This window comes from Gorilla gorilla, chromosome 9 (assembly GCF_029281585.2).
Source record: "Gorilla gorilla gorilla isolate KB3781 chromosome 9, NHGRI_mGorGor1-v2.1_pri, whole genome shotgun sequence".
Lineage (NCBI taxonomy): Eukaryota > Metazoa > Chordata > Mammalia > Primates > Hominidae > Gorilla > Gorilla gorilla.
In genome coordinates this window covers 53,039,866-53,055,088 of record NC_073233.2, presented here as the reverse complement: position 1 = coordinate 53,055,088, position 15,223 = coordinate 53,039,866, and the positions used below count along the sequence as shown (strand labels likewise).

The 15,223-nt window shown below is 47.5% G+C and overlaps 1 protein-coding gene across 50 annotated transcripts in view; it reads right to left on the bottom strand.

Moving 5' to 3' along the window:
• Nucleotides 1-242: 242 nt before the first annotated feature.
• ATG13 (autophagy related 13) overlaps nt 243-15,223 on the bottom strand; it is a 61,127-nt gene continuing 46,146 nt past the window's right edge. For 11 of the 50 annotated variants that reach the window (XM_055354813.2, XM_019036573.3, XM_055354814.2 and 8 more), the window contains 8 exons: nt 10,631-10,729; nt 9,767-9,877; nt 9,207-9,343; nt 6,852-6,966; nt 6,163-6,240; nt 5,829-5,945; nt 5,207-5,335; nt 243-2,494 (listed from right to left, as the gene is read on the bottom strand). In XM_055354813.2, the coding sequence (XP_055210788.1) occupies nt 2,417-2,494; nt 5,207-5,335; nt 5,829-5,945; nt 6,163-6,240; nt 6,852-6,966; nt 9,207-9,343; nt 9,767-9,877; nt 10,631-10,729 (864 nt within the window). In that variant the 3' untranslated portion in view covers nt 243-2,416. The remainder of the gene's footprint in view (nt 2,495-5,206; nt 5,336-5,828; nt 5,946-6,162; nt 6,241-6,851; nt 6,967-9,206; nt 9,344-9,766; nt 9,878-10,630; nt 10,730-15,223) is intronic. The other 39 variants (XM_055354817.2, XM_019036602.3, XM_019036608.3 and 36 more) reach the window with 7 other exon arrangements.

Here is a 15,223-nt window from a genome sequence, read left to right as displayed (position 1 = left end):
TTCAAATTCAAGCCCCTGATAGGGGACCAGGGAAAGAGAAATACTAAGAAGTTTCCTGACCCAGGAAACCCCAGGGTATACAGCCCCTAAGTGGCCACACCCGACTCAAAACAGGCTTGCCCAGACACTGAGGTCTTTCTGCGCTTCACAACGTACCACTCTCCCCTTTCCCAGACCTGCACTGGGGCAGGGGTGGGGAAGGGGTTATGAGGTCTTCAGACAACCTACAGGACAGGAGGCTGTAAAGTACAGAAAAAAATTTATTGGAAATCCCTTGAATACATTTTGAAGTGTAGCTCAGTATTTCCAAAGTAGGTTGGAGAGGTTGGAGGAGGAGGGACTCTGACACCTGGAGACAAACAGCTGGTCCCAGCCTGTCCCGGAGGTGCTGCAGGAGTCAGTCTAGGGCTCATTCCTTTCATGGTAGGTCTGAGGGGCAAGGGCCGGCCTTAACAGTTGCTTTACTTCTCCCAGGCTCAGCTCAAAGTCATGGCTGAGACTCTTCACAGATGGAGCCCCGGTGAAAGGCTGCTGCCACCTGTAGATGCCAAAGATTGCTGCCTCAGACAATGGCTAGGCCTTTCCATGCAAGGCCTTGGAAAGAGAGCAGTAGCTGAAATATGGGGGCATCAATAACTTACCAGGGGCCTTCCCCCTTCTCAAAGCTGGGGCCTTGGGGATAAACCTGGGCCTGGGTTCAGCAAGCCACACATGTGCTCTGGGCCAAAGTCAGGAGGGCCAGTTGGCTGCCGCTGCTTCTGCTAACAGTTCTTTGTGGCAGCAGCAGCACACAGAGCTCTGGTCCCCTCCAGAGCCTGCTCCAATCCTCAGAAGTCAGCCTTGTATGTGGGAACAGTGTCACATGCAGTATACTAACAAGCAGCTGAGAGCCACCTGCTCCACTGAAGCACAGCTGCTGCCAGTGAATGCCCCAGGTGGGCCAGGAGGAATGGAGTAGACCTAGATCTCCTTGACCAGGACTACCAGCGAGGCTGGGAAAGGATAGATGATAGGTGGGTGAGGCTAGGCACTTGACTTATTCAAGTAACAATACCTGAAGGGTTAAGTCAATCATACGCCCAGCTTTGATTTCTCAACCAGGAGCCAATCCAGCTGGTAAACCCCAGGGCAGTGTAGAAACCCTGGGATTAGAGGGAGATGGTAGCTAGGCCCAAGCAGGAGGAAAAGTTCCACAGGACAGCCCCAGGGATCAGGAACAAGTACCCAGGCAGTTGGGGGACACACACAACATCCCCTAACCACTACATGTGGCCATCACATTTAGCACCCAGGACTTCCTGGGCTGCCAGAATGGAGTCAGTCACTCTGCAGAAGCTGTGGGAGATGTAAGGCTCTCACCAGGAATACGCAGCTATCCAAGGGAAAGCCTTTAGTCAGTTCCAGTGCAGCCACACCGGGAGGTGACTTTGCCCCCGGCCAGCCCTCTTCTTGGATCTCGCTGTCTGTATGGTGGGAAGATCCTCAAAGCAGCAGCCCAGATTCTCAATAACCTCCGGAGGAGGAGGTCTCCGTCCCAGGAAGAGCCCTCCGCCTTCTCCAAGTGAAAAACAACTCACCTCAAACATATTTCCTCTATAAAATATCTGGTTTCTCTGAAAGTAATAAATATTTACCATGTTCTATAACCAAGGAGCAGCAACAGGGGGACAAGAGGAAGAGAACTTTGCTGTGACTCCAAGTGACAAAATCCTAGAGATTCAGGGTGCCATTTTTATTTCCCATGGAGCTGAGGACCTGAGCACGGGCAGCCACCAGGGCTGCTCAGACCCTCCCGACCTTCAGGGGTGGGAGTGGTTTTGGAGTTCTGATCTTGGGCAGGCAGGCCTGTCATATTGCCAGAAATACAGGCATAGAGGCAAGAGAGACAGGAAGAGGAGAAGATAGCAGGAAGTAAAGGGGACAATGAAGAGAGCTAAGGGACTCCTTCCTTCTTCCTCCTGGCACTGTCTCCTTCCTCTTTCTGCCTCCACACCAATCTCTTGGCCACCAGCTGGAATGTCAAATAGTGGATGGTGACAGCAGGCAGGGAAGGGGCCAGCTGCAAGGCAGGCCCAGGCAGGAGGCCGGGAGCAGGAGGAACAGGATGACACCCTTGGGAAGCAGTTGGTGATGGGCAGGGCACACAGATGGCCCTGCTGAGGGCTTTTTCGTATGAAGGTTCTTCCCATCTCCAAGGCCAGCACGTGAGTCTTCTCCACCTGGGCACTGGGCTTGACTGACGCCACGGAGTCTCCAGGAGGTCCAAGAGTAGGGACTTCTGGGTCCCCATGGGAGAAGCCAGCCTCCCTTCCACCTGGCTCAGAGCAGGATGAGGGGTGGGAGCAGCTGATGCATGGGAGGCTGCTTGTGCCCTGGGGCCACAAAAAGGGGGTGCTGCTGGGACTCGAGGATACTTTTACTGCAGGGTTTCCACAAAGGCATCAAACTCGCGGACATTCTTCTCATGCACAGCCAGCTTCTCTGGTAATGAGTCCTGTACCGGAAAGAGAGGGAAGAGCCGTTTATTCAGGCAGGGCCTTGAAGAGGCAGCCAGCCCAGTCCCCAAGAGGGGAGGGAGCAAGCAAGACAAAGCTCAGCCCTAGCTGGGCCGAGCAAGTGGGAGAACGCAGGGCAGCTGTGTAGGCACAGGGTAGGGAGGGGTATATGCATCAGGGCTTTGCGGGGGCTGGAGGGTTAATGGAACGGCCTTGGGAGTCCAAGTGGGCCACACACTTAACAAAAGAGAAAAGGACCACAAGAGCAAGATGATTCAGAAATTAAACATGAAATATCCCTGGCACAGATCTGACTGACACTAGAATAAAATACCAAGTGTACAGCTCTACAAATTAAACAGTTTACAAAAGATTTCTTCACACCCTTTGCTGGGCATCGGGACCCCCTGGGGGGAATGTGAACCAGGTGGCCCCGCTATACTACTGACATTCTGACACAGCAGCAGTTCTGTGGTAAGGCCTAGGAATCTGTATTTTTAAATTTTTTTCTTGAGACAGAGTCTCGCTCTGTCACCCAGGCTGGAGTGCTGTGGTGCGATCTCAGCTCACTGCAACCTCCGCCTCCCGAGTTCAAGCAGTTCTCTGCCTCAGCCTCCTGAGTAGCTGGGACTACAGGCGCCCGTCACCAAGCCCAGCTGATTTTTTGTATTTTTAATAGAGACAGGGTTTCACCATGTTGCCCAGGCTGGTCTTGAACTCCTGATGTTGTGATCCACCCGCCTCGGCCTCCCAAAGTGCTGGGATTACAGGCATGAGCCACTGCACCCGGCCAGAATCTGTTACCTTTATACCAGCTGAGGAAGGGGTGAGTTAGAGGTTGAGAGAGAATGGTAAAGACAGAAGCAGAGGAAAACAGAACTGTGAGAAGTTTAACTGTCCTAGAGTATCAACTATTAATAAAAATGTGTCTCTACTGATGACTAAATGAACAGAAGCTGCATCTGCAGAGTTTCACCATCACAATTTCCTGCCAGTAGGGGTTTAAACACGACCACAAGGGAGTGTGGAGAGTCTCTTGCCTCAGAGTTTTTAATGTGGCCTGGAGACACCAACAGCTGAGGGTGGTTTGGGTGCAGCTTCCTGAAAGGAGAGGGAGGCCTCAGAACTGGCTACGGCTGTGGCATCAGTTGAGAGAACTGGAGCCACACTTTCTTCCAAGTGCATGTCATGATAGGCAGGCGAGTTTAGTAGTTAAAAGGCTAAATTGAGGAGCCAGATCCTCTAAGATCAAGCAAAGCTTTGTTTTGCCTGGGTCTGTGTGACCATGAGCAAGCTAATCATTGTTGGTTTTCTCATCTGTAAACTGGGATGAGAAAACTTACCTCTTAGGGCTGTTGAAGATTCATGTAAAACACTTAGAAAAATGCCTGGCACTCAAAAAGCCTTGATTTTTATTTATTTATTTATTTTTGAGACAGGGTCTCACTCTGTCACCTAGGCTAGAGGCAGTGGTGCAAACATGGCTCACTCCAGCATTGACTTCCCCAGCTCAAGCAAGCAATCCTCCTGCCTCCACCTCCCAAGGCAGCTGGAACTACAGACACATGCCACCACGCCCAGCTAATTTTTTGTACTTTTTGTAGAGACAGGGTTTCACCATGTTGCTCAGGCTGGTCTTAAACTCCTGAGTTCAAGTGAAGACCTCCTCAGCCTCCCAAAGTGCTGAGATTACAGGTGTGAGCCACTGTGCCTGGCCCAAAAGGTCTTGGTAATAGTAATTATTACTTTTTTTTTTTTTTTGAGATGGAGTCTCACTCTGTCACCCGGGTTGGAGTACAGTGATCCAATCTTGGCTCACTGCAACCCCCACCTCCCACGTTCAAGTGATTCTCCTGCCTCTGCCTCCTGAGTGGCTGGGATTACAGGTGCCCGCCACCATGCCTGGCTAATATTTGTATTTTTAGTAGAGACGGGGTTTCACCATGTTGGCCAGGCTGGTCTCGAACTCCTGACCTTGTGATCTGCCTGCCTTGGCCTCCCAAAGTGCTGGGATTATAGGCGTGAGCCACTGCACCTGGCTATTACTGTATTGTTATTACTGGGCATGCTTTTCTCCTTAAAGCAAATCCAGGGAAGCTACCATAGGATCTTAATATCTGTTTAGGAGGTGATCATTCCACCTCAAAGAGGGACATCTCCTGGCATGGGGCACCCAAAGTTTGTGGCTTGTGCGGGGCACTCTTCTGCCCCTCAGAGGCAGGAAGAGGAAATGCCCTAAGCAGAGATGGGGTCATTATAATCAGTATCAGGACATCTGGTCAAGTGTGAGAACTGCTAGATGACGGAGTGAGCTCTCTGAGGAAAGAGCAAGAACACAGACACTCAGGACCTCACAATCTCCTCTGCCCAGTACCACTGGCATCTGCCTGGAAAGCTAAATAGCTAATGCAATGGCTGTCAGAGCAACTTGGCCTAGTGGCATCTGCAAGGAGAAGACGTCAGGCACAGAACAACAGGAGCATGTAAGTAATGCTGAGAATGTGCAGAGAAAGAAGGAACCAAGCTCAAGCAAATTCCAGATAATGACTGCCGGGCACAATGCCAATCTCAAGAGTGATCAAAAGATAATTTTCTAATTATGTCTCTTTCCTATTACAGGGAAGATAGAAGGTGGTAGGCCTCCTAGGCCTTTGGCAAAGGAATGACCATCAAATAAGGATGCACTGTGGTAGAGGAAGATGTTTCCATACCAAGTCTTCAGCCATGGACTGTGCTCCAATATCTATGGAGAGGCTGCTCAGCTGAGGTGGGTTCTGAAACTCCCGATAGAAGGTCCCCAGGTCCATCGGAAGAATGTCATCTTTAGAAAAAGCTGGTTTCTTCAAAAACAAGACAGAGTCAGTTTAGCTTGCCTTGAACCACAGAGGAGATAAGCTATGAACAAGTCTCTCCTTCTAGCAATTATCAAAAGGTTCTTTTGGGCTTATCTTAGGGAGAGAAATCTTTACACTTTTCTCTTCCAGACTGTTCACTTCTAATGCTGGTGATAATATTCCTCTCCACTAGTTAAGTTTATGTCCCATTCCTTCAAACTCCTTGCCTAGCCATGAATAGGACCTAAGTGGGTATCAGTGGAAAATCTCCATTTAGAGTTGAATTTCATTATGAATTTTAACCAAAGGCATGACAAAAAATGCCTTGTTGTTTATCGGCCTCCAAAATGTCTCCCCAGACCAGACTCCACCTGTCCATCCCTTCTGTCTACACCAGCACATCTGATCCCTATGAAGGAAATCTGGATCAAGTGCAGTAGATGCTTCTAGGTCTAGTTCCCCGGGACAGCAAAGGTCAAGGAAGGTGACGGCGACTTACAAAGTCTATCATAACAAAGTCATCATGGGTATTGCCACTGCTGCCCCCACTGGAGCCATCTGAGTGCAGGCTGCCCTGGAGAGGAGATTCAGTCTCTGGGGAATCTGGAGGATTCACCTGTTTCATAGCAAGGCAGGATTAGGGCTGATGCTGTGACCCAGATTCAAGTTACTGTAAACAATCTGAAAATTCTGGGAAGAACTTAATGCTGGCTACAAACCCATAAGCCGAGGGGCCATGGTTTATAGTCTGTGGGGGATTAGTGACTCTGGCTCAGGAAGAACAATGACTAGCGCACCATCTACTGGGAACTCGTAGTCAACGGTGGGCTCACCATTGGATCGGTATCCTCCAGCTCCAAATTCTTGGGAGCAAACATGGCAAAGGGTATATCCAAACTCGTCAGGGTCACCTGAAGAGACACAGGAGAAAAGCATTCATGCCTGCCCCTCCTGCAGTGTTCATGCTTCCTTCCTGGTTGCCAGAAGCCTAGAGGTCCAGCAAGTTCACACAGCTATGCTGACCATGCTGCCCCTCAGGCTCCTGCCTTGTTAGAGGCTCTCCAAGCTCGCTCACCTCCCTGTCGCCCATCACATACACCCACAGCAAAAACAAGGGTTGGGGTCCTGAGGACCCTGGGAATTCAGCTTTGGAAGCCTGATCCACAGTAATGCAGTAATAACGTGCTTCACTGGCCCCGCTGAGGAGGAACCTTCTAGTTCAATTCAAATAAGGCCGAGGCAATGACACAGTGTAGTGTTTTTGTACTAAATGGTATCTAGGTCTAGTCTCCCTTTCTTGTAGGAGGCTTTAAAAGGTCACAGAACAATAGTTCTTAACTTATTCTGGAGGGGTAGCACAGGTTATTAATCCTCTTCACAGAAAAATTTACACACACATACAGTTTTGCATGCCAGTTCAGTAGTTTCATATATATTAATATCTCAGGTTAAGAAAACTGCCTGTGGGGCCTTACTCTAAGAACTCAGACATTCTCACAGGTGGCAGTGGCAGAAAAATCACCTGGTTAATGGGTTTGTTGACAAAAGCCCCCACTTTCCGGACAAAGATGGTCTCCAAGACATCGTGAGGGGAGGCCCGTCCCTCGCTGCTGTTTGATACGGTTTCAGTATCCTCACTGGAGGAGAAAGGTTAAGTTAGTACTCGTTCTCAAACCACAGCAGGACGACTTAGTTCTCTATAAATACACCATCTGGTGGGGCTGTGGCCTAGGGCAGGAGTTGGCCCCCACTGGCCCATCAATGGGAGATGGCATTATGTGGTCTGGCTGATGCCACTATTGCCCTGCCTTTTGAGTTGATTGTAGAGGGCTGCACTTCCTGGAACTACTAAAATTTCTAGCTTTTCTTCTTCTTTAGTTCCAAATTTGATTCCTTAGCCTGCCAGAGATCTCCTCACCCTTGACAAATTGCCTGGGCTAAGGTTCTCTGGGCTCCCTGCCATGTTTCCTCCCCTCTCCTCGCCCCCAATCATCCCTCCCTCAATTAAAGGTCTTTGAATGACATATTTAATTTGGCTGTTCCCACTCCCTCCTTCCCCAGCCTTTCAGACTGAAGCTGAGTCCTGCACAGGGGGCCCTAAGCAGCAGCAGTGGGGGCCCATGGCTGTGGCTGCCAAACCAGCAGTCACAGCCCTGCAAGCAGCAAGGGTTAGGAAAAGTCCTCTGGCCAAAAACGGGGATTCAAGGTGGGCAGGAGGATTGTGCAGTCAAGTGGCCCCTGGACTCCAGCCAGCAGGGAGGACCTGTACTATGCAAAGGCTTTTGAGCTCTTATGACCTCCATTTAAGAATTTCCACACAGGGCCTCTGTCTTTAGCTACTCCTGGACATATCCCAAGAGTCAAGGCTCAGAAAACTAGAGTGTAAAATGCCTTTAATCATCTAACAGAGGGAGAAAAGGGAGAGGATGGAAGTTTGAGAAGCCAGGAATGACATAAATTATTTTTCCTGATGGATGGCACACACACACACAAAAACCTTCCTAAATGACTTCCTTCCCACTTTACCGTGGGAATGAAAAAAAAAAATCAGGAATTTCTATCAGGAGAAAGTTCATTTAGAATGTGAGGGGGCAAAGTAATCTCAGTATCTCTGGGGCCTTCAAAATCAAGGGAGGGTAGGGCAGGTCAAAACAGCCCATGGCTCCCCAGAGAGAGTGAAAGCATCGTGGAAAGAAGGGGTGGGGCTCTGGAGTCAGAGAATCTGCTCGCCCTTGTGCCCTGTGAGCTAATTGAGCTCAGGCCAATCACTTAACACTTCTGAAAGTTTCTCGTCTTTAAATAAGCAGGTAACAGTGGTGACTTCTGCAGGGTGGAAATATGAGAACGTTCACTTCCTATCTAATGTCTTTAGGATTTGAGTTTTACAGAATGTATCACTTCAGTAATCAGAAAAGACAAAGATTTACATTTTTTTAAATGAGGAAAACAGTTGTTCCAAAGGCTCTCCATGAGGCTCTGACACAGCAGAAAAAGGAGATCAATCCCAACTACAACACAGACATACTGTGGCCCAGACTTCAGGGCTATGGTCAACACCCTGTTCTGGTCCTTGGGAAACACTAAGGACTGACTCCAAGGATATAAATCTTGGGGTAAGAGAAAAACATCTGACAACCCCTTTACTGGATAAGAGTGACAAGAACCGAGCTCCTGCTGTTTCCCGTTGGTACTGAAGTTCCAGGCCAGCTTCCTGACATCCCAGCAGATATATCAGATTCTTACCAGGGAACTTCAAGGAGTCTACACTTTTTCTCTTTCATTTAAAAAAAATATTTTTGAGGCTGTGCGTGGTGGCTCACGCCTGTAATCCCCGCACTTTGGGAAGTCAAGGCGGGAGGATCACTGGAAGCCAGGAGTTCGAGACCAGCCTAGGTAATATGACGAGACCCCCATCTCTACTAAAAATACAAAAATTAGCCAGGTGTGGTGGCACACGGCCGTAATCCCAACTACTCAGGAAGCTGAAGCACAAAAATCACTTGAACTCAGGAGGTGGAGGTTGCAATGAGCCATGACTGCACCACTGCACTTCAGCCTAGGCAACAGAGTGAGACTCTGTCTCCAAAAAAAAAAGAAAAAGAAAAAGAAATTTTTTTGAGAGACAGAGTCTCACTATATTGGCCAGGTTAATCTCAAAATCCTGGCCTCAAGCAATCCTCCCACCTTGGCCTCCCAAAGTGCTGGGATTATAGGTGTGAGCCACCACTCCCAGCTAGGAGTCCATGCTTTGGGCTCAAATGCCATGTCCCAGCCAATGCTGAAAGTTACTCTTTACTGATACTAAATAAGCACGTGTGTCAGGGAGCCCAGGCCCCTGGCCAGCCTTACCAGAGACAGAGCCAAAATGTGAACTCACCTACTGGAGGGTGTGACAGCACAGTGGGTTCCGTCAGAAGGGGTGCAGGTTGCCAGTCTCTCCTGGTCAGCCTGGGTACCATGGACAGGCTGGTTGGGAGCAAGGGGTACCCCACCTTCCTTCCCAGGAACCATCAGCTTTGGGGAAAAATGGAAAGAGACAGTTAATCATGGCATGCCAGGCAGGAGGGGAACCTCACATTCTAGCATGATGGTATCTGCTTTTGACTTTTCCATCACCAACGCTGCCACCAAGTAGGCAGCAATCCCTGGATCTTTATCCTCTCCGAAACTCAGTTAATGGAAGAAATGCACGGTAATGACTAATGACTACAGAGGAAAAAGGAAAGGGAGAAAAATCCTGGAAAAGTCTTCTTTCCTTTCTGAAGTCTAAGAGGCTCCTTCCTCTCGAGTCACTTTTGGTCTCTGAAGTTACGAAAGAGTTTTGCTTCAGAATATAGCACTTAGAACATATCCCTCTGCCTTGAGAGACCCCTCAATTGCCTCCGGGCAGGGGAGGCAGCACTGGAAACCTGTAGTCCTTCCCATCTTTAAAGATACCTGGTGAGGGTGTGTAGCATTTAAGCCAGCAGCAAACACTACTGGATAAGCCAGGTCAGCTGATCCAACGCCCAGGGCAGCAGGCTGATAGGAAAGGCGAGAGCTTGAGAGCTAAGCAAGAGAAAAACAAAGAGGAGAAAAGGAAAGGCAAGGAAAAAATAGGCAATCCCAGAGCGTGACAAACAAGAGGGCTCAGTAGAGAGATAAGGAATGGCTCCCGCCCACATGCCCACAGTGCAGGGGGCCTGACGTGATAGGGGTTAGGGACAGATGAGGCCGTTATTAGAGAAGAAAACACAGACTTGTTTGTACTGGGATTGGGATTCCAAGCTGTGGAGCTTCCCAAAGGCCTCAAATAAGTTCCTTGCTCCCCGTTTTCCCAGGGGCTGAGCCAACTGTTTCAGTGCTAAGCCCAGCAGATGTGTGGAGCACAAGCCTGCGCAGAACTGGTAGCCGAAGTCATCAGGTTCTCCAAAGTCATTCTATTCTCTCCTTTGTCCTGAGGCCCCTTTGACATAGAAAGTCCTCTTCTCTAATCACACCCTCCATCACCCCTGGGTATGGGAATGTTGCTATTTATATTGAAAAAAGACAGAATACCAGTTGTGAGTTGTTTATTTAAAAATCTGATATAAATAACTCCATGTATTTTTCACATCAATGGTAGGAGGAGGGGCAGATGAAAATTCCCTATTTTGGGCTGTTGGGCCGTGGCTGTGTCCTATTAACATCTATTACCAAGCCTCAAAATAATCCCACAGAACACTTGGGACATTTAAATAACTGTACCTTATAATTTATTTACAATTTTTAAATAAAAGGATGCCATCTGATTATACCCCCTTCTTCCCATTATGGACTCACTTGATGGGAAAAGGCCAGTCCTGCCATGGGGACCCTCAGGGTGTCCGTCACCACAGGAGTAGGGGTCTGAAAATGTGCCTTTGTGACAGTAAACACACACTGTGCACAGACACACACAGAGACAGGAGAAACAAAAAAAAAAAAAAAAAAGAAAAAGAAAAGGGACTTGAGAAAGAAGTGAAGAAACTCTGGAAGGGGCAGTAGCAAGAGAGGCCAGAACTGACACTGGAGTCAGGAGTGAAGCAGGGCAAGGGCGTGGGGCTGTCTTTCCAAAGGGACAACTTGGAAGATTCCTAGAGTGATGTTTATTTCAGGGCATTCCATGTATGCCTGTCTCCCTGATGAGCAGTTAGAAAACAAAGCTGAGGTGAGCTGGCTATAACTTGGCAAAACAGAGAAACTTGAGTCAACCATTAGTCTGTCTCTACTCAAAAAAGACAGGAAGTCAGACAGCAGCTTCCAACAGAAAGGTCTGACTGCAGATGCAAGGTGTGCTGAAGATGAGTAAGGATGCGGGGCTTGTAATGTTCAACTGAAAGCCTTTTTCAGGAAACCCAGAATCTGCAGGACAGTTTCAAACAGCTGAAGGGGTGGCTGGAACTTGAAGAAGCTCAGATGCACGCTTCCTACGTCATTCCAGGGAAGACAAGTGGGTGTGCAGGGGTGTGTGTATGCGTTCTTACAGTCCCTGATGGCGTAGGTGAACCTGATGAAGTAAAAAGCTGGGGGCATGTTGAAAACTCTTATGATTTCAAAGCTACTTAAGGGCATAATGATTATGGTCATGATGATTATTTTGGGTCTTGCTGTTCCATTTTTTTTTTTTTTTTTTGAGATGGAGTCTCACTCTGTCGCCCAGGCTGGAGTGCAGTGGTGCGATCTTGGCTCACTGCAATGTCCACCTCCCGGGTTCACGCCATTCTCCTGCCTCAGCCTCCTAAGTGGCTGAGACTACAGGTGCCTGCCACCACGCCTGGCTAATTTTTTTGTATTTTTAGTAGAGACGGGGTTTCACCGTGTTAGCCAGGATGGTCTCGATCTCCTGACCTCGTGATCCGCCCACCTTGGCCTCCCAAAGTGCTGGGATTACAGGTGTGAGCCACCGCGCCTGGCCTGTTCCAGTTTTAAACCTGACCAATTAGCTAATTAATGCTTAGAACTAGAGGCAGGACCTTAGGCCACACAGTAGGTTCATTTCTAGACTCAACTCTGTGCCCAAATGACACAACGATCCTTATACTGTTGGCAAAACCAACAACATCACATTAACATGTATTTACTGGACTCCAGCAAAAGCTCCAATGGAAGTTGCTGAATTGAGTAATTATGCAAGTCACTAAGAAAAATACTACAGTATTAACAGGAATAATATTAACAGGAATGAGGAGAAATGATAGCAAATGATTGTCTCTATACTGCCAAGAGAAATTAGGTTCAAAATTGAGTATTTTTGTACCAAATTGTATCAGCCTTGATCAGAGGTCCCCAGGGAGTAATGACAGGGCTCACTTATGGAGTGCAGACTGTTGATAAGAATTTGGTGTGATCTAGTTTTAAATTGCGATAAGACACAATAAGAGACAGTTACCATTAAAAAGATAGCCTCTAGTCACACAGGCATACTAACTTTGATGCAAACACCAGGTGCAGAAACTACTAAACTTCCATTTACTTTTAGGTTCGACTTTCCATTGTATCAGGGAAACAGACAAACTGATTTGGTTAAGGCCTAGTCTCACCATCCCTCATATCTCGCAAGTTACAACTTTATTATTTATGAATCTATTACTTGTAAAACAGAACTGCTTACTGAAATTTAAATTTGACATATCTTTTAGAACAGCTGGGATGAGCTTATAAAAATAAAAAGAAAAATATTAGACATATCTACAAGTTAATTACCTAAAAACAACAACAACAACAAAAAACCCTGCTTCCATTAATGTGCACTAGGAAGAAAGTAGGTCTTTGTCTGCTTTTTTTGTCAATGCTACTCTGTGTCAGTAAGCATACAAGAAGCTCCCCTGACCAGATCACTGCTGACATTCATGCCTACATATGTTCATGAGAGCAGGGGAATGACAATTCTCAAACCCCCAAACTAAACTGTTTTGGCAACTTTAGAACAAGAATCTCTTTCACCCAAAACAAACTAGGACAATAGAAACAATAGTGATCCATGGATTTTACAACATCAATCACAGACATTAACTCCTGCTTTTGAAACAGATTACAACTGTGAGTTTATTATTTTATTTTCTTTTGAGACAGGATCTCGCTCTGTCACCCAGGCTGGAGTGCAGTGGTGCGATCTCAGCTCACTACAGCTTCAACCTCCCAGGCTCAGGCGATCCTCCCAGATCAGCCTTCCAAGTAGCTGCAACTACAGGCTTGTACCAACACACCCGCTAATTTTTTTATTTTTGGTAGAGACAGGGTTTCACCATGTTGCCCAGGCTGGTCTTGAACTCTTGGGCTCAGGCGATCCTCCCTCCTTCCTAGGCCTCCCAAAGGGCTGGGACTACAGGCATGAGCCACTGAGCCCTGCAGAACTATGACTTTTTTTTTTTTTTTTTTTTTTTTGAGACGGAGTCTCACTCTGTTGCCCAGGCTAGAGTGCAGTGGGGAAATCTTGGCTCACTGCAACCTCTGCCTCCGGGGTTCAAACAATTCTCCTGCCTCGGCCTCCTGAGTAGCTGGGATTACAAGCACCCACCGCTAGGCCCAGCTAATTTTTTGTATTTTCAGTAAAGAGGGGGGTTTCACCATGTTGGCCAGGCTGGTCTCAAACTCCTGACCTCATGATTTGCCTGCCCTGGCCTCCCAAAGTGCTGGGATTACAGGCGTGAGCCACTGCGCCCGGCAGAACTATGACTTTAATCCAATATCTCCTCCAACAACCAAAGATGGAAAAATTTTTTTAATTTTTGGAATTACAAAAACAGTACTTGGGAGACTGAGGTGGGAGGATGGTTTGAGCCTGGGAGGCGGAGGCTGCCGTGAGCCAAGATTGCACTACTGCACTCCAGCCTTGGCGACAGAGGCAGACCCTGTCTCAAAACAAAACAAAACAAAACAAAAAACACAGAAGGGCTGGGTGTGGGGGCTCAAGCCTGTAATCCCAACACTTTGGGAGGCCAAGGCAGACAGATCACTTGAGTCCAGAAGTTCAAGACCAGCCTGGGCAACATGGCAAAACCCCATCTCTACAGAAAATTCAAAAAATTAGCTGGGCATGGTGGCATATGCCTATTGTCCCAGATACTCCGGAGGTTTAGGTGGGAGGATCACCTGACCCTGGGAGGTCTAGGCTGCAGTGACCCATGACTGCACCACTGCACTCCAGCCTGAGTAACAGAGTGAGACCCTGTTTCAAATTAAAAAAAAAAAAAGGCCGGGCACAGTGGCTCACACCTGTAATCCCAGCACTTTGGGAGGCCGAGGCGGGTGGATCATGAGGTCAGGAGATCGAGACCATCCTGGCTAACATGGTGAAACCCCATCTCTACTAAAAATACAAAAAATTAGCCAGGCGTGGTGGCGGGCACCTATAGTTCCAGCTACTCGGGAGGCTAGGCAGGAGAATGGCGTGAACCCGGGAGGCGGAGGTTGCAGTGAGCTGAAATCGTGCCACTGCATTCCAGCCTGGGTGACAGAGCGAGACTCCGTCTCAAAAAAAAAAAAAAAAAAAGGGAAAAAGAAAAATTGAAAAAAAAAACCACCAACAACAACAGTAAATAAAAACACATGGACAGCTAATGAATTTGTCTGGTCCTCCAAATAAGAAGTTGAAACAGGAGAATCTGGGCTGATTTAAAGGCAAGTAGAACTGAGGTAGATCTAGAAGAAACCATCTAATGTGAAAGTCAAAGAGGAGAGCAATACTTAATGCAGGCAGAAGAGGAATCTGGAGGCAAGGAAGCTGAGGATGAGTGACTTGTGGTGGAAGGCAAGAAATGTGCCCCAGCAATTCAGCCAGCTGCAAAAATGACTGTTTAGCCAAAGCAGCCTTGGCGCCACACACATTACACAACAAGACCACAGGGGTGCTTTCTCTGGGGAAGCTGACAACAGTGTTTGGAGCCTGTGTTTTATGAAACTGGGTTTGCCACTGAAGACTGAAGTGGAAAAGTTAATGGTTAAAAATGTCTGGATAAGGAATACACACAAGCAGAAATCTGTGTCAACTATAAAGAAAAGCTGTACTACTGGTTTCTCCCTGTCATTTTATGCTAAATAATTTTTGGCTCTTTGGGGCCTCTTCCATTATTAGAAATGAAATTTACCACTCAATAGAGAAGTAGCTATGAAGTTAACAAGTGTAAGTTAGACAAAATCTCTGGTGTCAGAATGCATTTGGAATTCTGTGACTGATGTTCTAGGGAATTTTAAGATGTCACCAGGAAGGTAAGGGCTAAATGTAATCTTGAAGGTTATGAATAATTACAGACTAGAAATACTATCTTCTGGACAAGAAGGCTCTCTCTTACCCCTCAAAGTAACCCCTTTGAAACAATCACCACCACTATCAAAAGGGATTGTAGCTAAATTTGGACACCATTTCATAAAGCCCATATATATTATATACCAAAT